General features: G+C 37.2%; 2 protein-coding genes across 2 annotated transcripts in view; one reads left to right on the top strand and one right to left on the bottom strand.

Moving 5' to 3' along the window:
* The window catches only part of FAM98B (family with sequence similarity 98, member B), a 32,739-nt gene extending 30,221 nt beyond the window's left edge, over positions 1-2,518 (top strand). Inside the window, 2 exon segments of the mRNA XM_011932652.1 lie at positions 726-819; positions 822-2,518. Coding sequence (XP_011788042.1) covers positions 726-819; positions 822-991 — 264 coding nt within the window. The 3' untranslated portion in view covers positions 992-2,518.
* A 1,856-nt stretch (positions 2,519-4,374) lies between these two features.
* Positions 4,375-12,187, bottom strand: part of RASGRP1 (RAS guanyl releasing protein 1 (calcium and DAG-regulated)) — a 78,149-nt gene continuing 70,336 nt past the window's right edge. The window contains exons 16-17 of the mRNA XM_011932651.1: positions 10,308-10,693; positions 4,375-6,941 (exon numbers count right to left, since the gene is read on the bottom strand). Coding sequence (XP_011788041.1) covers positions 6,807-6,941; positions 10,308-10,693 — 521 coding nt within the window. The 3' untranslated portion in view covers positions 4,375-6,806. The remainder of the gene's footprint in view (positions 6,942-10,307; positions 10,694-12,187) is intronic.

The following is a 12,187-nucleotide window of genomic DNA, read 5'->3' as shown; positions in this document are numbered from 1 at the left end:
GGTGGCGGGCGCCTGTAGTCCCAGCTACTCGGGAGGCTGAGGCAGGAGAATGGCATGAACCCAGGAGGTGGAGCTTGCAGTGAGCTGAGATTGCACCACTGCACTCCAGCCTGGGTGACAGAGCGAGACTCTGTCTCAAACAAACAAAAAACAACAACAACAAAAATATATATATGTATATGTATATTCTAAGGAATTTGTCATGTATCACATATTTTGTATTTTTTCATATTTCCTTTTTTTAAAAATTTTTTCTTTTTTCTTCAGACTTGGTAAACAGGAAGTAAAAAATTATTTTTTAAATTGAAACACAGTAATTGTACCATGTATGTATGAACATAGTGATGTTTTGATACATACAATGTATAGTGATCAGACAGGGATAATTGGCATATCCCTCTCAAACATTTATCATCTCTTTGTGTTGGGAACATTCAATATCCTCCTTGTAGCTATTTGAAGCTATATATTAACTACAGTCATCATACAATGGTGTAGAAAACTAGAATTTATTACTCCTGTCTAGCCGTGATTTTGTATCCTTTAACAGATTTCTCCTTGTCCCACACTTAATATTTTTAATATTCATTTGTATTGCCATGTCTGATACTTTCATGTCCTTAAATATTGGCTTCTATTTATTAGAAACAACATCACTTGAAACTTTTATGTAAACTTTAACTTTTAAAATATTAGAAACTAAAAGAAAATGTTTCTTCACACAGGTGCTGATGGGAAGGGTGCCTGACAGGGGAGGCCGGCCGAATGAAATTGAACCACCACCCCCAGAAATGCCCCCTTGACAAGAAGGCGATGGTGGCTGGGGTGGGGGGGAGGAGGAGGAGGTAGTAGAGGAGGTTTCCAGGGCAGGGGAGATTATGGTGGAAGAGGGGGTTATGGTGGAAGAGGGGGCTATGGTGGAAGAGGCTATGGAGATCCATATGGAGGAGGAGGTGGTGGTGGTGGTGGTGGTGGATATAGAAGATACTAAAAACCACAAAAATCAGATAGCAGTGCTTGCTTCTTTATAGATACATTAGACATAGTGTTCTAAATAACATACTTGAATATCATCTTTGAAGTAAACACCATGTTAGACTCCCTGGTGATAACATTCTTGAATTGGTTAATATGTAAGAACATTGTTTTTTACTGCCAGTTGATCTCTCAAATGAAGTGAAGACTTTTTCCATATTCTATGTACCCTTGAGCATGTTGTGTCTTTTTAAAAAACAAAAGAACAAAAATTATTTTTTAAAATGTAAATAATACCATCAAACTTGGAAAATGGAAAGTATTTTATTGTCATGATTGAATTTAGATTGTTACCTGTATTTTGTTCAGGTTTAGACACATACCCCACCTGTAATGGAAAGGAATATAGACCCTTGCCTCACCTGTATTGCTGTGGATGTGTTTTGTGGGTTTTTCATTTGATTTTACAAAATAGGGAAAGGCACTTCCAGTTGTATTTAGTAGGCAGTTGTTGTGAATCATTTTTATCTCTTATAGGAAGAGATTCCTCTCTAGCCATGTTTCTGTTAAAGTTTCATTAATTGAAGCCCAAGTTTTTTACTGTACATACTTATTTTCTAATTGGATTTGAAATCTGCATGATTTTGTTTGACAAAGCAAAGTTTAAGATTGAGGTCAGAAATACTTTAATGGAGCAAAGATACATACCAACTTCACATGATGGTGTGAGAAATAGTCCTATAAACTGGTATCTTCATCATTTATGCTCTCACTTTAGATATCCAAATATTAAAAGACAGGCTGACCTGTATCACACAGAATTAAGGCAGTAATTTCCTGCTTCAGTAGATCAAGGGTAGGGCTAAAGCATCCCTTGGTAATTCTGATTCACAGCTAGATTTGGGAAACGCAAAGTTAGGGAATGGCTATATGTGGTTTGCTAGTTGGAGCAGTCACCGTCTTAGCTCTCAAGAGTTGTGGATTTGCATCATGGCACTAGGTCAGGGGTGCCATGGATTGCAATGACCTTAGCTCTCAAGGAGTGATTTGTCCTCATTTGTCAAATGAGGAATGAGACACTTACCATCATCTCGGGTTGTTTCATAAAGACCTAAGTACAAATACAATTTGTTAAAAACTTATAGAGGGCCTATTTGAATGCCTTAAGATGTAGGCCAAGTAATGTATTTTTCTCTTAGTGTAGAGAGTTAGAGAAAAAGAGCTGGTTCTGTAAATTTTTTCAATCTCAGTGTAAAATCTGTATCTCATTGTAGGCTTCTGGTGAATACCTGTGCATAACAACTTAATATGATCCAACCAACTCAACTGATAGAAAGCTGAATTGTTCCCAGTGGACAAGTGGTATTTGACGTTTAGCAGGTTTTTTTGTTGTTATTTTTTTTGGTAAACTCTGGTACAATCTAAAATAATGTTAAAACCTTAAAAGTATTGAATATTCTGTAATCCTAGACATGTATTTTTCAAGCTAACCCTTTGAAGAAATGTGTTTAAGGTAGGAAAATATAAAATTTTTTGGTTATTTTTTGTGTGTGTATATTTAATGAAAAGATATAATTTCATTGGTGATAGCTGAAAAAAGACTTTCCATAATTAAGAAAATACCTTTATCAGTAGTCATGAACTCTGAAAAATAATTTTAAAAAAATTTTCAGAAAATATTTGAGTAAAATATTTCAAAAATTATTTAAAAATCTTCATTTAAAACCTTCACTTTCTGCCTCATTTCTTTTTTGGTAGCATTAGTTGCTGATGAAGGAGATTTACAACTACTTTCAACTTTTTTACCACTAAAAGTTTATGGTAAATATGGCAGAAACAACAGTTCATCAGTTTCATTAGATTTTCCATAAGATTTCTTTGTACCTTTATAGGAGCGCTGCTTGCGTTATTCACTGCAATCGCTTATTTCCTATCAAAGTTTAGCACTTGCTCCTGGAATCATGTTGGAGCTGAAACCACTCCTATGTACACATCCTATAAACCTTAATTGAATGAAAAGCTGAATCAGGTAGACTCTAATATTTTACCCTTTCCTGTAAAGTGGGATTTTCTTGATAATCTTTGTTCAGTAAAAATTTCTTTTGTAGAACAGTTTGCTGAGCAGTATCTAGAATAGCACGAAGGAGATTAGGGGCCTTAATGTGAAAGGCCATAGTGTGAAAATATTTTATAATTGAGAGCAAAACACCATGGACTATGATGAATGGCACGCTACTGCTTCCTAAAATCTAACACTTTTTTTGATATCTCCTTTTCATTCTTGTTTGCCTGGTTCTCAATTTCATTTTTTAATTACCTCATTGTCTTTCCCCTTTTTCTTCTCTTTTTGTCCAGCCTGGTATCTAATAGCACATATAGACATGATCTTACTGGAAATTTCTGCCTCAAGTAGTCATTTTTCCTTTGGACCATATAAAGAGCATGTATTCTGTCTATACATAATCACCACGCTATTACTCATAAGCACGCATCGAAAGGGAAACAGGGGTTTTCTTTGAACTTACTTTTGTTCTGCAGATCAGGGAAACCTTGCCTTATTAAACAGAAAAAGGAAAACATTTTGAATAAAAAACATCTTATTACCTGTATTTGTGACAAGAGGAGGCATGACAACCTAAAAAAAATTTGTGACCAGAAAAATGTCCTGAGCAGTGATACTATCTATACCTTGGAAGGAGCACAGGTGAGAGAAACGTGGGGATGAAAATGGGGGAGGTGAGCAGGCAGTTTAATCTCGCCTTCAGGATCAGGCGGTCAGTGTGACTTCATTACTTTGTATGAAGTATTATGAATTGGCCAAATGATAAATACACACCCATCTAAATGTTCCAGAATGCATTCTCCAGAAGAATTTGACTGAAATGTGTCATCTCTCTTCATTGGTTTGGTTAAACAAAAATTAGCCGGGGATTAAGGGAAAATTGTGGCTATGTCTGATCATTCTAAATAATCATGACCACAAATAAATTGCCCTGAGTAGGTCTGTAACCTGGATTGAGCTGTCATTACCAATTTTATCCATAGCTTCAAAGGATCTCTTCTTTACTTGCTATTTTGCTTAGATGAAACTGTGGAATTAAAAGCCACAGAGAAGGGACAACCTCAAGTCTGTCTCCTTTAATGTTAAGTATTTATAGACTTAATATTTGGGGACCACTGTAAGTTATGAATAAGATGGAAAGAGATTGAATATTTCTATAGTCTTACTTCTTCGTGTTGTAAAAAGATTTAGAACATTTTAAACTGAATAGCTGCTTTCCTTCCAGGGAAACTCAATTTGATTAATAGAATAGGGGAGTGGTCTTAGCTGTGGATTATAGTAAAAATTCAGGTAAAGCATTTAGATGATCACGAAGTAGAAGAAACACAAGACATTTATGTTGTAGGGATCCTAATGTCTTTTATCATATAAATATTACACAAAGAAAACTTACATTAGGTATCAAAAAACTTTACAATCTGTACATTTGTTTTTTTCTTGCAGTTCTGTATTATACATTTTTAGACAGAAATTCACAACTGGTCAGTAAAAAGGTGAGTCAGCAAAGAAAAAGAGAAGTGATCCTGCTGTTAATAAAACAAGATTTGTCCTTGTTTTGGCAGATAAATACTTGGCCAAACTAAAGTCATGTGAGATGCAAAAATTTGCACTCGGCTTGATAAGCCAAAACCTTGCTTTTGTTTTCATATTATTTGTGATCCCTCTAGCCCCATGTTGCTCAACGCAGATACTATTAACTTGTATACTTTACCTCATTGGCCCCTGCTGGCCTGTAAAAACCTGTGATGAAACTGTTTCCTCTGATCCATTTCAGTGATAATTCTGCAGTACTGGATACTGTTTAGCCATTGCTAATTTGACTAATTAAGGGGACTGCGACCTTTTGAATCCCTATAGATTATTTATATGAAAACTGGGGATCTTTGTTTTGAATGGAGAGGAGGAAGAATGAAAAAAATTGTGTTCCTTGACTGTTTTAAAAAATTGGAGTATACCATCTTTGGTCTGTATAAAAGGAAAAGAAGAACAGTGAAGAATATGAATTTTAGAGTTTGTCCTAACTCATATTTGTCCTATAAAAAGCAAGTAACAAAGTGTTACTATTAAGTTTGTATGCCAGGTAGTGGGCCTAAGCAGGCCTGCTTTGGGTATTTCTGAGTTTAAATTTGGAAAAGGGTAAATATGTGTGTAAAATGATTCTTTATAATATAATGAAACACTAACTACAAGCTAGTTCTACATCACTAAAATTCAGTGCAAGGAGGAATGCAAATGGGAACTGGTCTTTCATCAAAGAGAATTCCTAAATGATCTGAATCCTCTAGGTAAGCAATACTGTATATATACTTCGTATTCTTATGAAGATTTGGTGCTATTGGCTTTAGGTTTGGAACTTTTAATTGTTAACATATTCTTGGCAATTGGACAACTTGTTTATGAATTTCACGTCAGTCTAGTAGCAGACTTTATAGGCATGAAAGCTAAGTACCCCCAAAAAGGAAAATGATCATATGTTTTTTTTTTTTTTAAGAGAACTAAAAAGAGGCTGACAAATGAATTTGTGAATAGTTGCCCAGGCAACTAAATGAGCCCATTTATTATTAACCTGCATAATAGAAAACTCTTGTGATTTTGCCAAACAATACAATTTTACCTTGTGAGCAATTTAATCTTGTGACAAACTGAACTTTATATTTGTGACTTTGTATAAATGACTAAAACTTGTTTTATTCACTTCCACATTTTATGGAGGAAACAAAATTCCAAGCCACATGCATGCCTGATATTGTATATACATATTATATACATATGTACACACAGTCAGCTGTTATTTAAGCCACTGATCCAATTAGCTTATTTCTAAATAGTATTAATAGTGAAGACAGTTAAGCACAAATTCAGTTAAAAAAGAGGACTTTCAAAATAGTTTACTTCAGGGATAAAGATGGAACATGAAGAGTTACACAGACTCTTCATAGATTCTTTTTTTAAAGCCATCAATTCCTAATTCTATCCACTGTAGAATATATAAGGACAAACATGTTTGCGTTAGGTTTATTTTAATTAGACAGTAATATGAGATGGTAATAACTACGTTTCCAGGTACCTAATTTGATTACTTATTTTATGATGACTGTTAAGTTGCAAGGCTACAACTATGAGTTGACCTGCAATTGGATGATGTCATGTTTAATGGGCCTCTAAAAAGTTGTGGCTACATCAGTAGAAATTCGCTTCTAGGTAGATATGCTCGTGTGTTATGACTGTAGTGAGGAAGGAGGGTACATAGGCTAATTGATTAGATCTGAGGTAGTGAAGAAGGAGCCAGGTTCACAAAGTATGCTGGGATACAGAGGAAATCTACTTTTGGAATATGGGTAGTTTTCTATTATTAGCAAGCTTTGGCTGGAACAAAATAAGTAAGTCAGTTTGCAGAAAACACAGGGTAAGAAGCAAATACATTTTCCAGAGATTTTAGTTTTAAGGACGAATCAGCCAGGCAGGCCACTGAGATGCCCCTTTGTCAGGAAGCGACAGTCGTGTTTTAGATCGCATACTTTTGATGAACGTCAGTGGTATGAATAGCAAAAGTTTTGCATTCTTTAGTTTTCCCCCTTTGAGTCAACTGACTGAAAAACAATGCTGCACATTACGAATCTTTTAGGTAAATAAACAATAATAGGCTTTTCCTTTTAAAGTACTGTTTTAAAGCTGGTCAATCTAAAGTTCCTCAGGTCTGTGCGTTACAGTTTAGGAAATGAGATCTCCACTGTACTCATCTACAGATTGTGCTACTTGAGTTTCTGGGCTAAGAACAGTCACTCTGCTCCATTTGAGCTAAGACATGATTGCTTTTTTCAAGCTGGAGGGATTCTATTTTCTTCTGTGCATATTTCAGTTGAATCTTTAGGGCATCATTATCTGCTTTCAGAGTATTTATTTCCTAAAGGGAAAGGAGAATGAGGTATGTTAATAAAGCAGCAATGAATAGCAGATGAATTACAAATTGAGAGCTACTTTTGATTGGCATCTCTTATTCACTGTGGCTGAGAATTAAAAACTATTTTCGAGATAGTTATTTTGCCCTGAATAGAAAATAGCAAGTTAAATATCAGACGAGCATTTGTAAGCAGCAGTTAGTCTTTGTTATCATATCAAAGTTTGTGAGTGGTTAGCAGGCAGAATAAACCATTTCCGAGCAATAGGTAGATAATGACAAAACTTTTGGATGTTTTCTTGCGGGAGATCTCAACTTGGCAGAAACAGTGTCTCTGATCAGGTCTGAGCCGTGAAAGCATAACTGAGAATTCTTTCATGCGAGGTGTTACAGTTAATTTTATCTAAGTTTTTTCCTCACAAATTAAAACAATTGTAACTTTTTGATGACTTTAAGAATTTTACTCCCCCCCAAGTTGAGATTTAGTGACCTAATTTGTAGTGGTATCATTATAGAGCCAACGGTTGATTTCCAGTCTTCTGATTTTGAGTCCAGTGTTCTTACATTATCCTATACTGATTACTCCAAGAGAGTATTATATATAGACAGTGTCTGGGTAATTTGGGATACACTGGGTTGTTTCTCAGTCTGAATTATGTAGATAGCTGTCTTAGCTGCTGTATGATATTGAGCACCTGCTATGTGCCTGTACCGTGTGACATGATAATGGAATACCTTCACCTTCACAGACACCCTGAAAATAGGTGGTATACCTCCAATCTTATAAAGGAAAATGTTGCCATATAGTATAAAACTGCAGAGTTGAACCCTGGTATATCTAAACATTAAACATAAAAGCTTTTATTTGCTTATTCTTTTGTCCCGTGCTGGTTCGGTGGTGCATTATACTTAATATGTAATATTTATTAATTTACATTACATATTGTAAATACTGACTTAATTTGACTAGTTATTATGGATAGGACTGTTGAATTACACATAGACTAGTCATTTTAAGGATTATACTTAATGGGAAAGTGGGACACATAATTGTTCCTCTAAAATGCACACAGTGAATTCTGGACCTTAGGTCTATCTGACAAGCCTAAAAAGTAAACAGAGGTGGTGGTCAAAATGGTGAGAGGGTTTACTGCCTCTGATATTGCTGAGTAGGAATTCTAGTCTTCCTACAAGCCCCTTCTCAAAGCATTGTTGCCAACCACATTTTTCCTTTTCATCGGCATGTAAAATGTCAAGATTTGAGGCAAACCTTACAGAACATGGAATCCCAGCCCTGTATTTCACAAGGCCCAAATAGGTTGTAGAGTTTCACAGCTGGTGTAAGCAATGTCTGGGACTGAAAACACCAATCTTTGCCTCCAAGACCAAAGTTATTTCTTTCTATTCTATTGATTTCATTTTTTGAGGTTTCTTTCATCGTTTTAAAAGTTGCATTTGGCAGTTTCTGTCCCTAAAGAGGAAGGGGTTTGTCTAACCCACGTTTTGCCACCTTCTGACTTGGTTTTTACAGCACATCTTAACAGTAACTCTGAGCAAGAGAGTACCATTCATCCAGAAAATCCGTTGTTCTTTTTTCATATGTTTCTCTTAATCTTATGTTCTTTGTACCAAGCACCAAATCAAGAGTTCCACATACGTTGTCTAACTTGTTTCTTCACATGTTTCTCTAATTCAGTTTCTGGGGGTCTGACAGGGAAGGTAGAGCATTGAGGACAATGCAGGGAATCCTGAAGCCCTCGTGGACAGTTCTTTACTCTGTAGAATATAGAACTATATAAGGAATCTACTAGCTGGATATTGGTTTTGTGTTTGCACTGACAGGTCTCCAGAAACACAGTGCAAACTTTGATGTTTTTGGGAAAAGCCAGAAAGGCATTCCTTCTCCTCTAATAAAGTGAAGAGTAGTGTTGATATTAATGTGTCCTTGCTTCCCTGTCTCTAAAATAGCTTAGTTACCTATAATTAAGAAACTACTATGCCATGGGACAGTAGGTTCTTACCAATTATAGATAACCTCTTGAGCCAGCCCTGTGGGTTGTATACTCGAAACAAAAAGAAGTATAGTAATGATTGAACCTTCAGAATTGAGTATCTCAACAGTTGGCTGTTGGCTTTTCTTCCTTCCGCTGTTCCCATCTCCTACTTTCCCTTTTTTTTTTTTTTTTTTTAAAGATGGAGTCTCACTCTGTCCCCCAGGCTGGAGTGCCATGGCTTGGTCTCAGCTCACTGCAACCTCTACCTCCTGGGTTCAAGTGATTCTCCTGCCTCAGCCTCCTGAGTAGCTGGGATTATAGGCACCTGCCATCATTCCCAGCTAATTTTTGTATTTTTAGTAGAGACAAGGTTTCACCATGTTGGCTAGGCTGGTCTCGAGCTCCTGACCTCAAGTGATCCATCCACCTCTGCCTCCCAAAGTGCTGGAGGCACGAGCCACTGCGCCCGGCTCTGTTTTCCTATTTTTAATGTCATTGTTCCCTTCTCTCAAGCCTTGGTACCATGTTTCCAAACTCTTGTTCTCCTTTCCTTGGTAAACTTTGTCTTTTCCATTGTCTCTATTAGGTACCTGATAATTAGGACATTGTGAGCCTAACATTGAAAAGCAGCTCCTGTTGTCATAATTGTTAATATTTTATACATTATATTGCTCTATATTATATTCAGCTGTGCATTTGCTTGCTACTGCTGCTTTCACTATTCTAGTATGTGTAAAAGATCAGCATATTCCCTGATGTGTTAGAAAAGATTCTCTTTGTTTATGTTAGGAGGGAGGCATTTTCTATGGTGAGCTACAATACACTCACCTTTATCTTATTGTTGTTGCTGTAGAACTAAGATCTCTAACTTCTCTTAGGAAGATGCTTAGGTAACCATGATGATCCCAAACCATAACCCTGATGAACATACTAAGGAGACCTCTAGGGAAGGAGGATTTAGGCAAGTTCATTTTAGTTCCATCTAGAAAAGGAGTGGTATCAGCACAGTAAAGCTGACCAGTAGATACTGTGGTTTTTCTCCATGAGCCTAGTAAACAGTGCTTTGGGCACTGGCACCAGCACTCCGAAATGCCACCACCTGTGTAGTGACAGGGAGCCCTGTATAGCCTGTGCTGCTTGTGTAGTGTGAACCAAGGCCCCCAGTGGGTTGTGAGAAAGCTGGAATCAATCCATCCTTTCTTCCTTCCCTCCCTCTCTCCCTCCCTGTTTCTCCCTCCCCCGTTTCTCCCCTCCTCCTTTTTTGTTTTAGACTGCCTGTAATCAGCCGGATCTGAATCTTCAGTTTACATGCTCTTTCTTGGGTTGGCCCCACTTCTCTATGATAGTCCAAAGAAAAGGAAAATGAAAAGGAAGGTACCTGTTCCAGCTCTTGGTAGGTAGGCAGTCTGAGGTGACGGAGCTCCTCCTTTGATTTTATGAGGGAGTCTTTATTCTCCCACTTGACAAAAGCCCGCTTTCTGACCAAGACTGGGCTAGGACATGGAGAGGTGGGGCTGGGAAGCACATAAAGAGTATCCTGGGCTGTCTTCCTTGGGGAAGATAACACAAAGGGACCTGAAGGGCTCTCACTGCCAATCCAAGGCTGTGATTCAGTCTGGGTGGCCTTGTGGGCAACAGTCCTCTTCAGCCGAAGAGAAATCTTCTGTGAGGACACTCCCATCAGCATGATGGTCCGATCCTTACTCTCCTCAGCGTGTTCCACAGCCTCCCCATTAGGGAATGTAAAAGGTCCTTCCTCAGGTGCTGTAGGAAGATACAGGACATGCTAGTACTCTGGCTCAGGAAAGCAGAGACTCAAGACTGAGACATTAGTTTCAATGCAACCTTTCTTATTGTTACAGGAGTTCCATATGCTCAAAGAGGACCCATTTTCAGGCACCCAATTTAGGGGCTAAGTGAGGGCTGAAATCCAGGGGTTTTGCTGGCCAAGACATGGCCACTGGTGTCAAGCTACATCCACCCTGAGAAAGAGCATCTTCTGTTTGCACACGGGTTGCGTAGAGGGTTTCTGTTTTTGGAGGTAAGTTGAAGCCCCTGCCTCAGTGCCATAGAGTTTCATAAAATAAAGAGAATAAGGACAATATATAGACACAAATGCTCCATACATACTTTTTTTTTGACTCTGAAATTTGGGAGCCCTCAGCATTCGTGTCTCAGTCCTGATATAGATACCCTCTAACAGATAAGAACTCTCTGGGGACCCGTTTGTACAACGGGCACAGCTTAACCATGAGAAGGAAGTTTTAGCTTTGTGGAAATGTACCTTAAAATGTATTGCCCTTGTTTGATACTGAAAGGAAAAAGGCAAGTTTCTCTGGTTTTCTGCAACTAAGACCCACTACCCAGGACCCAGCTTAGTAATGTTAGCCATAAGAAGTAATTTCCTGGACAAGTAGAGTAAGAACAGATGTATTTGAGGTGAGTGATAGATAGGCTTTAAGATAAGCTGCAGATCATCTCAGTTTACTTTTTGGAAAGACTCAGCAGTAATTAAAACATTGGATAGTCTGACTTTGAAGACACTAGATTAGTATAGTCAAGATGGCTTTAAAAAACAACAAAAAAAGTTTTCTAATTAGTATTTGACCAGAATCAACCAGTTGTAAAACTAGAAATCTCACAAAGATCCTAGTTTAACTCTTGCCAAAGAGAACATAATTTAAATTAACATTTAATATTTATCCAGTAAAGCTCAAAATTGTAATTACATAGTTATTTAAGTGCTCAAATATTTAAATTGTTATGGTCACCCTAAAATAATTATTGTCTTTTTTGGAGGAGTGTTATGGGTGATGATTTTTTTCTATCTCCATTTTCCAACTTTTCTGTAATACAGTTATATATTCTTTTTACCAACATAAATTGTCAAATTATGAATATAATCCCGTCCATTACTTAGGTTGAATTCCTAGACATACAGGGAGCTTGGGACAGAAATTTGGGCACTATACACTTTGAGGAGCAAAAGGAAGAAAGCAATAAGAACAAAAAGCAACAGCAAGCCCTTCAAATTGCAGGAAGAGTCCTGAGAGACCACAGTGTTATAGAAATTAGGAGAGGTACAAGTTTCAAGAAAGTGAAAGTTGATGAGACTGAGAAAGATAGTAATGGGCTAAAAGAAATCACTGGAAATTTTGATTTGATAAGCAGATACCATCCCAGACAATAATGAGGTGGAAACAACTAAGAATGGATGATATCCAATAGTCATTTTTGCCATTATAAATAGACCTTGAC

This window comes from Colobus angolensis, unplaced genomic scaffold (genome assembly GCF_000951035.1).
Source record: "Colobus angolensis palliatus isolate OR3802 unplaced genomic scaffold, Cang.pa_1.0 Scaffold97, whole genome shotgun sequence".
NCBI classification, from domain to species: Eukaryota; Metazoa; Chordata; class Mammalia; order Primates; family Cercopithecidae; genus Colobus; species Colobus angolensis.
This window is presented reverse-complemented; position numbering and strand designations above follow the sequence as displayed.